This window comes from Caretta caretta, chromosome 18 (genome assembly GCF_965140235.1).
Source record: "Caretta caretta isolate rCarCar2 chromosome 18, rCarCar1.hap1, whole genome shotgun sequence".
NCBI classification, from domain to species: Eukaryota; Metazoa; Chordata; order Testudines; family Cheloniidae; genus Caretta; species Caretta caretta.
The window spans coordinates 12,152,766-12,166,441 of NC_134223.1; the positions used below are offsets into that span (position 1 = coordinate 12,152,766).

The following is a 13,676-nucleotide window of genomic DNA, read 5'->3' on the forward strand; positions in this document are numbered from 1 at the left end:
TTACTTAAATCAGTTTTATTTAAGAATTTCCTACATTGACAAATCTTATAAAAAGCATCCAAACACAGAACTGCAGCAAACAGCATTCTTATGGATATCTTACAGACAGTGGAACTTCCACCCTTAAGAGGCACACTGAGCTCGCTAGTGAACTCTGCTACAACTACCGCAAAGCACACCACAAACTCAATGTTCTCGTCACAAACCCCATCATCTTCAATTCACATTACCACACTTACATATCATTAACAGAAAAGAACACACACCATACAACATTCACAGCAGTTGACATAAGGGAAAAAAAAAATACAGATATTCATTTCACTTAACACATTCAACTAATTGGTTAACTAGGTATAACACCCATTTAGTCTTCCAGATATGGATGTCCTTTGAATGCAAGAAACACTCGTACTTTATTTGCTATCATTGCTCTCTGCACACTCTCTCACCAAAGCCACAGGATTGAGAGACATCTCGCCAAGTAAAATAAAATCCCATAATGCACCACCAGGTCTCTGCATGCGCTCTCTCCTTTTTCTCGCACATACCAGCCCTCTCATGCCTCGGCAACACCATCAATCCCACACAAGGTTTCAAAAGTTCAAACAGCCTTCTGGTTCCATCTCACAGCCTTGCGTTCATAGCGTTGATACGACTCCATGAAATAAAGAGTAGCGGATAAAAATGGAACACCCACCGTCTAAGACGTAGCATGTGCAGTGTGATGAAGTATTCTTGGATGAGAAAGCATGTAGACAGAAGTATTCCTAAAGCAGAATATTTACAGCACTGCTTTCAATTAAGTGCTTCTTCCATACACATTGAAATGAGATGAACTGCAGAGGTTAAATGAAGCCTTCATATTGTACTTAGTATATGAGGGGAGACAGTGTTAAAAGGAAAACAAAAACAAAAACCAACAACACTGACACTGTGTTCTCCAACTGGGGCATTTGGAGAGATTCTTATGGTGGGGATCAAATTAAAACAAACAAGAGGAAAAGAAAGAATGTAGTTTCTGACCAATGGTTTCCTTTTTGAACATGCAAAGAATTAAGCTGACAAGGAAACAAGGAATAAAATATTACAGGAAAAATCCTTCCTCTCAATTGTAGTGTGTTAGTTTACCCATCAGGCAAACAGCAGTTCACTTTCAACCATTCAATATTCCAACAAATTATGTAACAAAACTTATAAAATTCCTTTAACCTTTCTTTTTACAAAAGAAAAATGTCAAAAATACTGTTGAATATACTGCACATTGAACAAATTGATCAGGAAAATTTTAGTATATATGCAATTTACAATATACTTACCATGAGTTTAGAAAAATTTGATTTCCCACCATAGAGTCAATATCAGAGCCCACCGTCTACATTCCCCAGCCTGACGATTTGGAATCCATACTTGAACCAAAGCCTCCATTAAACCCACTGCTTGATCCTGCATTTGATGCTGACCCCCAACCTATTGCTGCTCCAGAGTTAGATCCTCCGTAAGAATTACTTCCTGAACTAAAACCCTGGTTCTGCTCCCTTTGCATGTTGCCTTGAGGCTGGTTGTTTCCTGATGGCCCAGACTGGTTCTGTTGACTAGCTAACATGCCCATCATTCCCCAACTGCTCTGCAACGCTGCCTGGGCTGCCGCCATCATAGCAGGATTGATACTAAATGCTCCAAAATTCATCCCTCCACCCATATTACTGCCCTGGTTGTTTCCCAAACCACCTCCTCCCCCCCTGCTATTACCAAATCCACCCTGATTCCCAAAGCCTCCTGGATTACCACCAAATCTTCCACCTCTTTCTAACTGTCTATTGCTATTGTGCTTAGGTTCAGCATTGGATATATGTACGCTGATTCCTTTAATGATCAAGTCCTCTCCACAAAGAGACTGGGCAACCTATAAGAAATAAGGGATGTAAATAAATATACAATTAGACCATTTTTTAAAGTACTTGTTACAGCATAACAAGACAAACCACATGATTCTGAATATATTTGTAAACTGTAAAGGAAGGGTGTGTGAAGATTTGACACAAACTAAAAACAAGATCCTTTAACTTTACTGAATACACTTAAGTTAGTCTAGTGTGAAGATCCATATACACAGTACCAGCTGAAAAGTGTGAATCTGTAGACATGAACTGTAAGCATACTAATGTAATTCAATAGAAATTCAAAGTACAACTGAAATTCTCAAATTGCAATGACAAAAACAAGCACTGTATATTCAATTCCAATAATTACATGCTAAGTGACAGTGTTTGTCAACATTTATGGTCAGAATGGTAGAGAGAGATATTTAAGACTTAGGAAACGGTTCCTAAATGTCAGGAGCTAAAATATTTTAAATAAATACCTGATCATCTGCAAATGTAACAAAGGCAAAAGCTCTGAAGGGTTTGGGGATGAAGACATCTACCACCTCTCCATACTGAGAAAAGAACTGCCGGAGCTCATCTGCAGTCATATCCTCAGTGCAGCGCCCAACGAACACCTTTCTGCTGCGCAAAGGTTCATCAGGACTTTGCTGGGTAGAATCGCAGGAAAAGAAATAATGACCAAAACACTGCAATCATCCCTCTGAATACTAAATACAACTTAGTTTCTTTTGTGATAGAGAACTTCATAAACTATTAACCGGGGTACGGGGGTGTATCATAGTTATAGGAAGATCGAAAGAAAAGCAACCCTCCAGTTGCTCTCCACTCTACCCGAGATAATGTAATTAAAAATCGTACCACCTGAGAGGAAGACTGCAGGGATGAACTTGGAATTCCTGAGTAGATGGAAGCAATCTTACTCCCTAGGGCCTTTACACTAGACATTTTAGGGAAATCTTCTATCTTTGCTCTTGTAGTGGTGCAGTATTGCTGACAATGGTGGAAACACCAGTATATACTGACCACAGCCATATCTACCACCACATAATCTAGAGCTCTTCTGATGACTGGATATTAATTTACAACGTCTTGCTGAAGGAGCATCTCCGAGGGGTGGTGCCAGGGGCATATATGTGAAAAATAGAGAGTGGAAAGGAAATGAGACTTGAAAAGTGATGGCAAATGAGGATTGGTTAGGTAGGCAGCAGACCATTCCTTGCGCTGTAAATCCTTCAGTTGAATACGTATAGAGCGAGGAAATATGCATAGTCCAAAGTGTTGGGTTCTGTTCCCTGCTCTGCCACTGACTCCGTCTGGCCTTAGGCAAGTTATCTACCTATCCTCTGTGCCTCACTTTCCTCCCTTCCGCAAAATGAGGACAGTATCTGAAGCAGGGGCTGCTAGACATTTATGTCGTCGTCAGGCTGGTTTTTGTAGTTTGCAGACTGGACATCTTCTCCCCTGTGCTTAGTTGTTTTCTCAATCCCCCATCCCACTGTTCCTTTATCTAACCTCCAGGCTCCACTCCTTCCTTTTGTTTTCTCAACCACCTCGAGGATACCTTTAAAGTCCCCCTCTCCCTTTGTCCATATATCTAATCCCCTCTTCACTCTACAGGATTCTTTAAAGGAGTGCATATTTTGTTTCTACAAACGCTAAAATAATTTAAGGAACGATACCTTAGAATTAGGTAGTTTACAGTCACACCATCTTCCATCTATCATGTGCCGTTGAGACATCACTTTCACCTGGGTTTCATACTCCGTAAATCGAACAAAACCAAATCCCTTTGAGTGACCAGTCTTAATGTCTTTCTTAACCTAAGGCGGAGGGGAGGGAGAGAAAGAAAAAGATGATCTAGATAGCTGAAATACTGAAGCAGTAATATGCACTGGTATTCTTAGCCTAGCTGCAACTCATGCTAATCAGCAGTCTTTTCCAAGATCAAAAGGAATGCTAGGATTACCAAAGCATGGTTAAAAGAGTGTAATGTGAAAAGTTTTGATCCTATCTTAATGAGGCTTCTATATCCCCCATGAAAAGGCCCCTGGTACTAGCAACGACAGTACACAAAAGCTTTTGACAGTTTCATACTTACGAAATCAGGCTGTGGATTACCATTACACAAACAATGTTCAAAAGAGTGTGGGTTTGATGCATCGTGGCAAAGTGCTAATCCAATATCCATATAAAACAAACCCTTAAACCTAAACTCAAACTTATTGTTAAAGTTAAGTTTCAAATTCAAACAAGAACTGCAAAAAGTAAGTCTTCACAAATGCTACAACTACCATACCAATAAACTAATATGCAAGCACAAAAACCAAACACCACACAATGGGCCATATCATGTCTCGTTTACACTAGTGTAACATCAGAATCATCCCCTTTTGAGAAATCGGTCTCGACAGGGGTCAACGACCTGAACACATACCAAGATACCTCCAAGAAAAAATAGCATACTGCAAAGCAAATAGAGTAAAGCAAATTTTAATGTTACAGCAGTTAAAGATGTGCTTTTAAATTTAATTGCCCTTTTTGCCTTGTACTGGCTCATGCAGGAAAAACTTCCATCTGAATTCACAGCTTTTGACTCAAGTAGAGAGTCAAATACAACAGAAATTTACCTGCACCATGAGAACTTCTCCAAATGTACTGAAATATTCCTTTAGATCTTGTTCAGTGGTTTTCCAGGGAAGACCCAAAACTATTAAATCAGATGTCTTTTGTACTGCTCGTTTTACTTTTACAGCTGATGAGGCATCTGTTTCATCCATTTTCCTCTTGTTATCTGAATGTAAAGATGTACATCAGAAACTATCATCTCCGCATTACATCAAAGGAAAGGAAAGCTACTTCCATTAGTTGGAAGCAGCACAGCACAAGGATTAGATCCTTTTTTGCAGGATGTATTGCGAAAGCTAAGAACTGGGAAGAGATACATACTATTTGCTGCATATATGTTATAATCTGCATCCAACTGCCCTACAGTATTGGGGAGAGGAGTGCAGAAGACGAGCAGACTCAAACTCTCATCTAAAACACACTTTAAGCTTGTTTTCCACTGAAGTACTGCCAAATAACATTCACATGCCTGACCAGAGGTTGTGTGTATTATACATCGTTTGAGACAACAGCTACTCAGTGAAAAAGGAAAAGTGCTCTCCTTACTTTTCCCTTTCCTTTTCTTCCTTCACCTTTCCCACACCCTCCCCTACAACACTGATGTCTTTGGCCCTGATCATATAATTAGCGTCACATGGGCAAACCTCAGCCCTGCACGGTACTCACTGTGGTATCATACCTTTGGAAGTTATCTATATAAGATTGTTAAATGCCTTACAAACAGGAGGACAAAGTCCTATTTGTAAAGTACCTTGTACAATTATGGTGCTAAATAATAGCGAACTCTCTGAAATTCATTCTGTGGGCCAGGCACACACTTTAAGTTGCTGCTATGGTTTGACAGTAAGATAAGAGGAAAACATAAAAACTAAGGAACCCATAGATCTTGATATAAAATTCCTTGTAAATAAGAAAGTATGGTTGTACCAAAAATGCATGGAACAAAGACAAACCTTTGGGATAATTAACAACATAGACCAGATTTCCCCAGCCAGCATCTGGAGCATGCAGAATTCCTTCTACTAGCCGGACTCCTCTCATACACTGAGACACTGGGTTCCTGTAACGCAGGCCACATGCTCCCGGGAACTGGGCAGTTACTGTGGATAGCAGCACAGTGCCATCATCCTCTGAAGGGATCTCAATGGGCTCATCATTCTCATCCTCTGTAACACGGATGTATTCAGACATCTTTGCTGGATTTTACTAATGGATTAAAAAAAGAGGGCCTCAGCAATTTTTTATTCTCTTATTTTGTTCATTTTTAATCTCATAATAAATCAGTTTGTTTCTCTGTAAAACACCGACAATGCTTTTCTTCCTAGGCACTAGGAACCTACCAAAAGATGTTGCATTTTATCTTCTCTAAGCTTTAAGTTTGTTATGTTCTAACAACATACATATAAAGTGACATTTATGGGCAATGCCTGGAGAGGAGGGATCATGAACAAAGTTATTTAAAACTATGAAAGAAAGAGAATTTGTTCACAATCTGCAATGATCTCACCAATCACCCCAACTGAGGGGATGGGGCAAGAGCCAAGTTTGTGTGGGATGGGGTGCAGGGAAAGAACCCAACCAACTGGCATTGCTGGGAGGAGAAAAAAGGGGGGAAGCCAAGGACCAGACCACGCTGGAGCGGGCGGTGGAAGGCAAAGGGGGAGAAGGGCTCAGACCATTTCCAAGAGGGTGGAGGGGTGAATGTCCAGATCATCCTGGGGAGAGGGAGTCTGGGATCGGGGGAGCAGAGAGGTCAGACCATAGGGAAAGGGAAGAAGGGAGTCAGGACCAAACCATTTCCGGGAGACGGACATGAGACCACATGCCTAGCCGATAGGCTGCGCCCAAATGAGGCCTAGCTTATAAATCACACCCCCGGCTAGGCCTCACTAGCGAGCCCAGCCTCTCTCGAGCTCCAGGCTGGGCCTAGCTCCCTGCGCCCCCCGGCCCGCTCAGGCAGAGCCCAGCCGCGGTTGAGGCCCGAAACGCCAGAGCCTCTAGCTCTCCGCCGCGGTCTGCTCACGGGGGCGGGGGAAGCTTACATGGGGCGAGGGGCCTCCGGGTGCCTCCACCTTCCTCTCCTGCAGCCGCTGCTGACAAAATGGCGGCCCCCGGCGGCAGAGCCCTGCCTCGGGTTGAACCATTCCTCCCGCGGGGGGGCCCAGCTGGAAATAGACTGGAAACAGCCAACGCCAGGAACTTGGCCTGTTTGGAACCAGGTAGAGCAGAGCTCACATAGGCCTTTGTGTCCTTCGCTCGGGATGTGCGGAACCGTGCCTCCGGGCAGGGACGGTAGCAAATCTGGGATCCCCCCCACATACTGCAGAGTAATGGTACGATCCGCTCCGCCGGCAACGCGCATGCGTACGGCGGGGAGGGCGGAGAGATGGGAAATTGGCGGGAGGGCGTGTGAGGGAGGGCTTAGCCTTGGCCGGGGCGTTACTCCCCTTTAAGGCAGGCGAAGCTTATGGGAGCCTTAGCACTGACCCCCACCAGCAGTAGGCCTGGAGCCTTCCTCTGTAATGTTAACGCAGCTTTCTTGCATTTAATTCCCTTGGGTTTTTGCCCTTAAAGACAAAAGGACCTTTAAGGTTAAGGGAGTTGGGGAGCAGCAGGGCAGCAGCTGATGTTTTGCATTGTTTGCCTGCTGCTCAATGCAGTGGCTCCTGCATGCACCGAAAAGCCCAGTGAGCTCTGGATGGCATTGTGCATGGTTTGTGCAGCCTCTCGCATGGCACGGACAATGATGCCACTGATAATTTAAGGGGGGGGTTGGCTGTACATGTGTGAAACTTGTTTCAAGTACTGATCAAAAGCTCAAACTCCCATATTATTTTACATTGCTGTGGAGTGAAGTGTGAAGGCCAGCTATTTTTTTGTTCCTTGGGCACAGAGAAATGTTTCATTTTTTAAAAATGAGGTAAGTATTTGTGTACATATGTGCGCACACGTTCTCAGACCAAAAAAAAACAAACAACCCAACAAACCCTCTTAACATGAAGTTGAGACTGAGAAATGTAAGGGTAAAAACATTAGAGATGGTGTAACAAAACAAGCATTACAACACATGAAATTCAGACTTGATATGGAAAAGCACATTTAAGGCACCCAAACCACTTTAACTCTTCCCTATAGTTAAGCCCCTTCGTTTTCAGTTTAAACCAATTTTTACCAAAATATTCCCAGGTTTTTCAAAAAATATTATTCAGGTTTTTCTGATTTTCACCCTACTTTTTTATCATTCAAACATAAAAATAACTTGTTTTATTAGGAAAATACAATACCTTGCATGAGATATATGTATTATGATAATACGTTAGTCTGTGTGTATATGCAAAGCTGCCTGTTGAAGTAAGGCTATGTATTAGTCTAGAAGATGCAGGCACACATGCAAGCTCTGAACTGTGTGCACGTCTGAACGTACTGATGAATCTCATGTACGCATTCAAGCTGTTAGATAACGGTTTAAAGATCTGACACACTAAAATGGGAAGAAAACAAAAATCTGTATCAGAATATGTTTCAGAACACTAGGAAGTATTCAAAAGTTGAAAGAAAAAACAAAAACAGGAGAAAAGGATGAAGTTGCGTGTATGCGCTACAAACGGTGTGGCCCAATTATTAAATGTAAATATTTATAGGCTAATAGTTCTAAGTCTACAACAGTAAATTGTTTATTCAAATAAAAAGTTTTATTTGATTAGAGATATATTGTTTTCTTAAACTCAAAGGTGGCGTGTTTTGATTTCTGTTTTGGTTCTGCAGCAAACCACACTGATGAACGGAATTCAAAGCACTAATCAACTGAATACTTTTCCCCCCATCTTTCCATCTACCAAAATAAACCTCTATTTTACCCAGAAAAAATAAGTTTTTGGACTGATTTTCACCTGTTTTTGTTGCTGTGGTAATAAACACTGATAAATTCCCAGGAAAAATTAAATAAAATAAAAACTGAAAATGAAGGGCCCTACCTATAGTGATGCAATTCACACTAATATTTGTAGTCCCAGATTAAATTAAACTGACTTCTAAAGACACTTTTTTTTTTCATACTAAATCTGAGGTAAGACACTCAAACAAATGTGACTCTTCCCTGTAATGACAAAAAATCAGTTTACTTCAATCTTGGATTGTAAGCCCAGATGCTCAGTGGTATTTAGGAGCCTAACTCCCATTGATTTCAGTAGGATTTAGGTGCCTAAATACCATTGAGGATGAGAGCCACAAACACTGAAATACATCAGTCGTAACTGCAGGGTTATTTCATGGGGATATGATGACGGAATTAAGGATGCCTTAACTGTGGATTTCCGTGCCTTAACATGTTTTCTTTTGTATTTGCTCAGTACTGTTATATTTCCCCTATGCTGATTATATTTAAAATAATGAAAACACTTCTCTTGGTATTATTACAAGTTAAAGTTGATTACAGGTAAAACCCAATTCTCTGAAAGTGTAAGGGGACAATCTGAAGTCCAGCTAATTGGGATCTTCAGTCATGCAGAGCTTTCCATTCAGGGCTTAACTAAGCTCCTGTGATGCTCCTAAGGGGACAAACCTGGAGTTTGTTAATCAGAGTGTGGGAAATCAATATTGTCCCTTTAATCCTTGTGGGATGTTGGCTAGTGCTAGAGCAGGGGACTTGTAGCTGGGACTCCTGAGGTCTGTTCCTATCTCTGCTACAGACTTGCTTTATGACCTTAGTCAAATTCTTTAACTTCCCAATGCTGTGCCTGCCTGTAAAATGGGGATAATAATACATAACACTAAGAGGTATTTTTTTAGCCTTAATTCATTAATATTTGTAAAGTTCTTTGACCAAGAAAGGTGCTAGAGATCTGCAGGGTTTTATTCTTATTGCCACCAAAAGATGGTCTTCCCCAGCCATTCAGTTGGTTACAATACATCTTTCTCATTCACTGCTCTTCTGCTTAGGCTGTTACCACCACACCCCAACCTACCCTTGTGCTTAGACAGCCTTGCTGCATTCACCCTGCTCATGCAAGCTAATCCTTCATTTTGTAATTTAATTGAAGAAATGTTTTTTCCCTGCGCATTGTCTCTGACAATGTTGGCAGGACCTCAAAGCATGAGAGGGGGAGGGAAAGGCAAGTTAAATACACCAAAGGAGACAAGGCTAATGAGGCCTTTTTCTGTGAATGCAATGAAGTGGACAAGTTATGCAGCTTTCAGAACATAACAGGCTCCTTTGCTGAGTGCTCAAAAAGTTTCTGGAGATTGTTTTTTTGGATGAATGAAATGTGAGATAACTGTGCAAAACTATTAGACAAAGCGTCAGTGTATGTGACAAGTGTTCTGTCAGTTTCCTGCTTAATGACAGGTTGTACTTTATGCAATGAGACAGGAGCTCAGAGTTTGGTCTGAGTCTTTCTAGAGAGCCAAAGCTACTCACATGGACCCTGTCTAAATGCATGTTTCCATATGTCATCTCATTGCAGCCCAGAGAAAGAAAGATCCCACATGTTAGATTGACAATCTGCTTAAACCATAATAATTCTTACACAACGGTTGACGGATTTGAGTCTGGGGTTGATAAATGTGCTGCACAAAGCTGCATTCATAGAATAAATATTGGTTTCCTTATAGCACCTTTCATTCCCAAAGTGAATGCAGTAGTTACTGGTATTGTGGTGATTGCATAAGCAAACTGGGCAACCCCTGTTTTCTCAGCAATGACTTGCAGACAGATATGAAACAGTATCTAATGTGTATGAGAAAGGAAATGTAGATAGGAAATGTGTCGTCTTTCTTTAGATAAAATGCTGTGGGGTCTTCAGTATCACCTTAGTTTCATGTCTTATCCAAAGCCTGGTACATCTAATAGCCTAGTCATGCAGTCAGATCCCAAGCAAGAACTCCCATGTTTTACCCTGAGCAAGATCTATTTCTCTTAGGCTTTGAGATACACGTAGTGCTGCTGTATGTAGGCATTTAACTGGGGAGCACCTTCTGTAAGGTTGTACTGTAACGTTAGCAGCACTGGTTTTGAACCTCAGGCACTTTGTCACTCATGTGGCCTCCTTCTGTATCTTGTGAGGAAGGTTCCTCTAGTCTGTTCTCTACCTGTGTTTTTACCATGGCCTTCCCTCTTAATTTTAAAAAGAATTGGCTAAACCAAACTGATTGAAATCTGGACAGGTTAATGTGCAGGTGAGTTCTTCATGGAACCAGCAGCATGTGATTCCCCGGAGCTTTGCCAAGATTGGGAGGTAAACTATTCTATTACTGAGTAAGAAGGAATCTCATTTGAGAACTGAATTCCCATGCACCTGTCTTCCTCATTCCCCTTTTTCGTTACTGCTATGTTGTGGGATAAGTGGTAGGGAGAGGCTAGAACTGTAGCTGCTGGTGGAGTACAACCCCTTCAGATGTTGTGGTCTTTTCTACAAAGGATTGTTTGTGAGGTTCTGCTTCATGAATTTCTCTTTGTGGCAAAGGATGTTTGTAGTGACCCTTGTAGAGAAGAGACAGGACTCACTAGGAGTGAACATAGAAAGGATTTGATATTTAGGCTACTGGATGTGTATGGTCAGATTACAGGACAGGCTGCATCTCTGTCCCTCCTCCGGTCTCCCTCAGAGTGGACTCCCTCCCATGTAAGGCCTTTACCTATGCTGAGGTGGATTTTTGCAATTCACCCACTCTTAGACTGGACCCGTCCCTGGGCTAGAGTATCCTGTGTACCCACTGTGCTTACCCTACAGGTCCAACAGAGTTGGGGAACTTGTGGTTCTTCCCTTTTGGAGTCTGTGACTGGTGGTATCCAGCAACCAGGCAGCCTTCCTAAACTAATGTAATGCATTTTAGCAAGAGGAACAAAGCTTCCAGAAAAAAAAAGGATTTTAAAACAACAAACAGTCTACACTGTTTTACCATTTCCTGATGGTTTTCTAGATAGGCCTATCTTCCTCAGACCTGTGAGGTCCTGAGCCTCAATCTGGTTCTTCTTGGACAACTACACCCTCTCTTTTTAGAGAGGGTCCCCTTTAATTCTGACAGAATTATTTTATTCTCCTGTGTTCGTGAGTCTTACCCTGTCCTGGTCAGAACCATTTGGATAGGTCGGCTGGAGAGGAGGTAAAATCATCAAAGCTAACAGTTCTGGCATTGTCCCGTAACAGCTCTTCAGTGTTTGCTGAGAGGTGGCTATCTTGAGACATTCTTTTCCTTCTGGCATGTTTTTCCAGACAGCCTCCTGTTGAGTTAAACCAATAGAATCATACAGAAAATACCCCACTACCCAGACCAATGTAGAGTATTCATAAACTATGACTAAGGCTACATTTTAGTCACGGGTATTTTTAGTAAAAGTCACGGACAGATCATGGGCAGTAAAGAAAAAGTCGCGGCCCGTGACCTGTCCATGATTTTTACTAAAAATATGCATGACTAAAACTTGCGGGGGTTGTGGGGCTGCCCAGGGGCCCTGCGGGTGCTGGGGGAGGGCAATGCATGGCCTGTGACCCCCACTGGTGCTGGGAGGGGGCAGGCAGTAGGGCCAACAGGCTCTCTACCTGGCTCTGCACCTCCTTGCCAGCAGCAGCAGAGTTTGGGTGTGGGAGGAGGCAGGGGGTTGAGGGCATGGGACAGGGTGAGGCGGGCTCTGGGTGACACTTACCTGGAGGGCTCCCCGGAAGCGGCAACATCCCCCTTGCTCAGCTTGTAGGTGGAGGCGTGGCCAGGCAGCTCTGTGCACTGCCTCTGCCTGCAGGCACCACCCCTGCAGCTCCCATTGGCCGCGGTTCCTAGCCAATGGGAGCTGTGAAGCAAGTGCTCTGGGCGGAGGCAGCACACAGAGCTGCCTTGTCATGCCTCTGCCTAGGAGCTGAGCGAGGGGGATGTCGCTGCTTCCAGGGAGCCCCCCAGGGCTGCATCGCATTGTTGACTCGTATTCAATTTGTGATCCCAAACCGTTTTCGGCAGTACTACCACCTAGCCAGTTATTCCCCATTTTGTAGTTGTGCATTTTCCTTCCTAAGTGAAGTGCTTTGCACTTGTCTTTTTTGAATTTTAGCTTGTTGAATTCAGACCAGTTCTCCAATTTATTAAGATCATTTTGAATTCTAATCCTGGCCTCCAAAGTGCTTGCAACCCCTCTCAGGTTGATGTCATCTGCAAAGGTGATAAGCATACTCTCCACTCCATTATCCAAGTCATTAGTGAAAATAATGAAAAGTACCTGACCCAGGACTGACACTTGCAGGACCCCACTAGATACACCTTCCTAGTTTGACAGTGAAAAATTCATAACTGCTCTTTGAGTATGGTCTTTCAACCAGTTGTGCACCTGCCTTACAATAATCTAGACCATACATTTCCCTAGTTTGTTTATAAGAATGTCATGTTGGACTGTGTCAAATGCCTTGCTAAAATCAAAGGTTCCTTACACTATTCCACCCAAGCCAGCCTCACTTGCAGGGAGAGGGTGATTCAGTTTCTAATGGCAGTCAGACTGGTGCTAAACCAACACTAGATCTCCGTTCTAGAGGGATCAGTTCCTTGGAATAGTGGATTCAGTCTCTTGGCCTGATTTTTTCAGAGGTTCTAAGCACTCATGGCTCCCATTGAAATCAATAGGAGCAATAGGTGCTCAGCACCTCTAAAAACCCCAAGCAATCTATGTTGATTTAACATTAGGCTTGGCCACATCAGTTAATTGGCATATCCTGACAGTGATGTGAAAGGACCATGTTTTGTATAGTTAGGTTAAAGAACTGAATTCGCCTTCCAGGTAGCCATTATCCTGAGATTCCCACATTTTCTACCCATGCTCAACATGCATCCTAAATCCTATTTTGATGGCTCCAAGCTGGCAATGAGTCAGTCAGTGTTGTTTGTACATGCTGTAAGTACTGAGCTGTGATTCCAGGCTGTCAGCATTACCAGACTGCACCATGTCAAGTGAAATGTATAGGTTAGCAGTCAGACTATTTCAAGAGGTTTCTGTGGCATTTGGCCAAAGTGACCTCTTGCTAACAAAGCATCTGGTGGTAACTTCACTAATGAGCAGAGTAAGCATCAACTGTGGACTAGATTTCACACAGGTAAGCAGCTTGGAGAGAGTGGTGAGTGAACTGTCTGATTCAGAGTCTTGCAGCTGTAAAATAGTCAGAAAAAGGGCAATTATTTGCAATAAAA

General features: G+C 42.6%; 1 protein-coding gene across 2 annotated transcripts; it reads right to left on the bottom strand.

The window, feature by feature from the left end:
• TARDBP (TAR DNA binding protein) lies at positions 1–6,660 on the bottom strand. Of its 2 annotated transcripts, XR_007353283.2 has the most exons (7): positions 6,557–6,660; positions 5,468–5,720; positions 4,517–4,680; positions 3,569–3,709; positions 2,366–2,536; positions 1,320–1,906; positions 1–770 (listed from the first exon to the last, which is right to left on the bottom strand). XR_007353283.2 is itself a non-coding variant. In XM_048824948.2 (6 exons), exons 2-6 carry the CDS (start codon positions 5,703–5,705, stop codon positions 1,376–1,378), a joined length of 1,245 nt encoding a protein of 414 aa, XP_048680905.1. In that variant the 5' UTR covers positions 5,706–5,720; positions 6,557–6,660; the 3' UTR covers positions 1–1,375. The 2 variants fall into 2 exon arrangements, 1 of the variants encoding a protein (XP_048680905.1); XM_048824948.2 differs by having other exon boundaries at positions 1–1,906.
• Positions 6,661–13,676: the final 7,016 nt, after the last annotated feature.

What these genes read in the sequence shown, in the direction of transcription:
- TARDBP (XM_048824948.2), bottom strand. Translation starts at nt 5,705, where the DNA reads ATGTCTGAATACATCCGTGTTACAGAGGATGAGAATGATGAGCCCATT. An exon ending in TGTTGTTAATTATCCCAAAG is followed by an intron (nt 4,681 to 5,467) that starts GTTTGTCTTTGT and finishes CTTTACATTCAG; the next exon opens with ATAACAAGAGGAAAATGGAT. An exon ending in GAGAAGTTCTCATGGTGCAG is followed by an intron (nt 3,710 to 4,516) that starts GTAAATTTCTGT and finishes CCTCCGCCTTAG; the next exon opens with GTTAAGAAAGACATTAAGAC.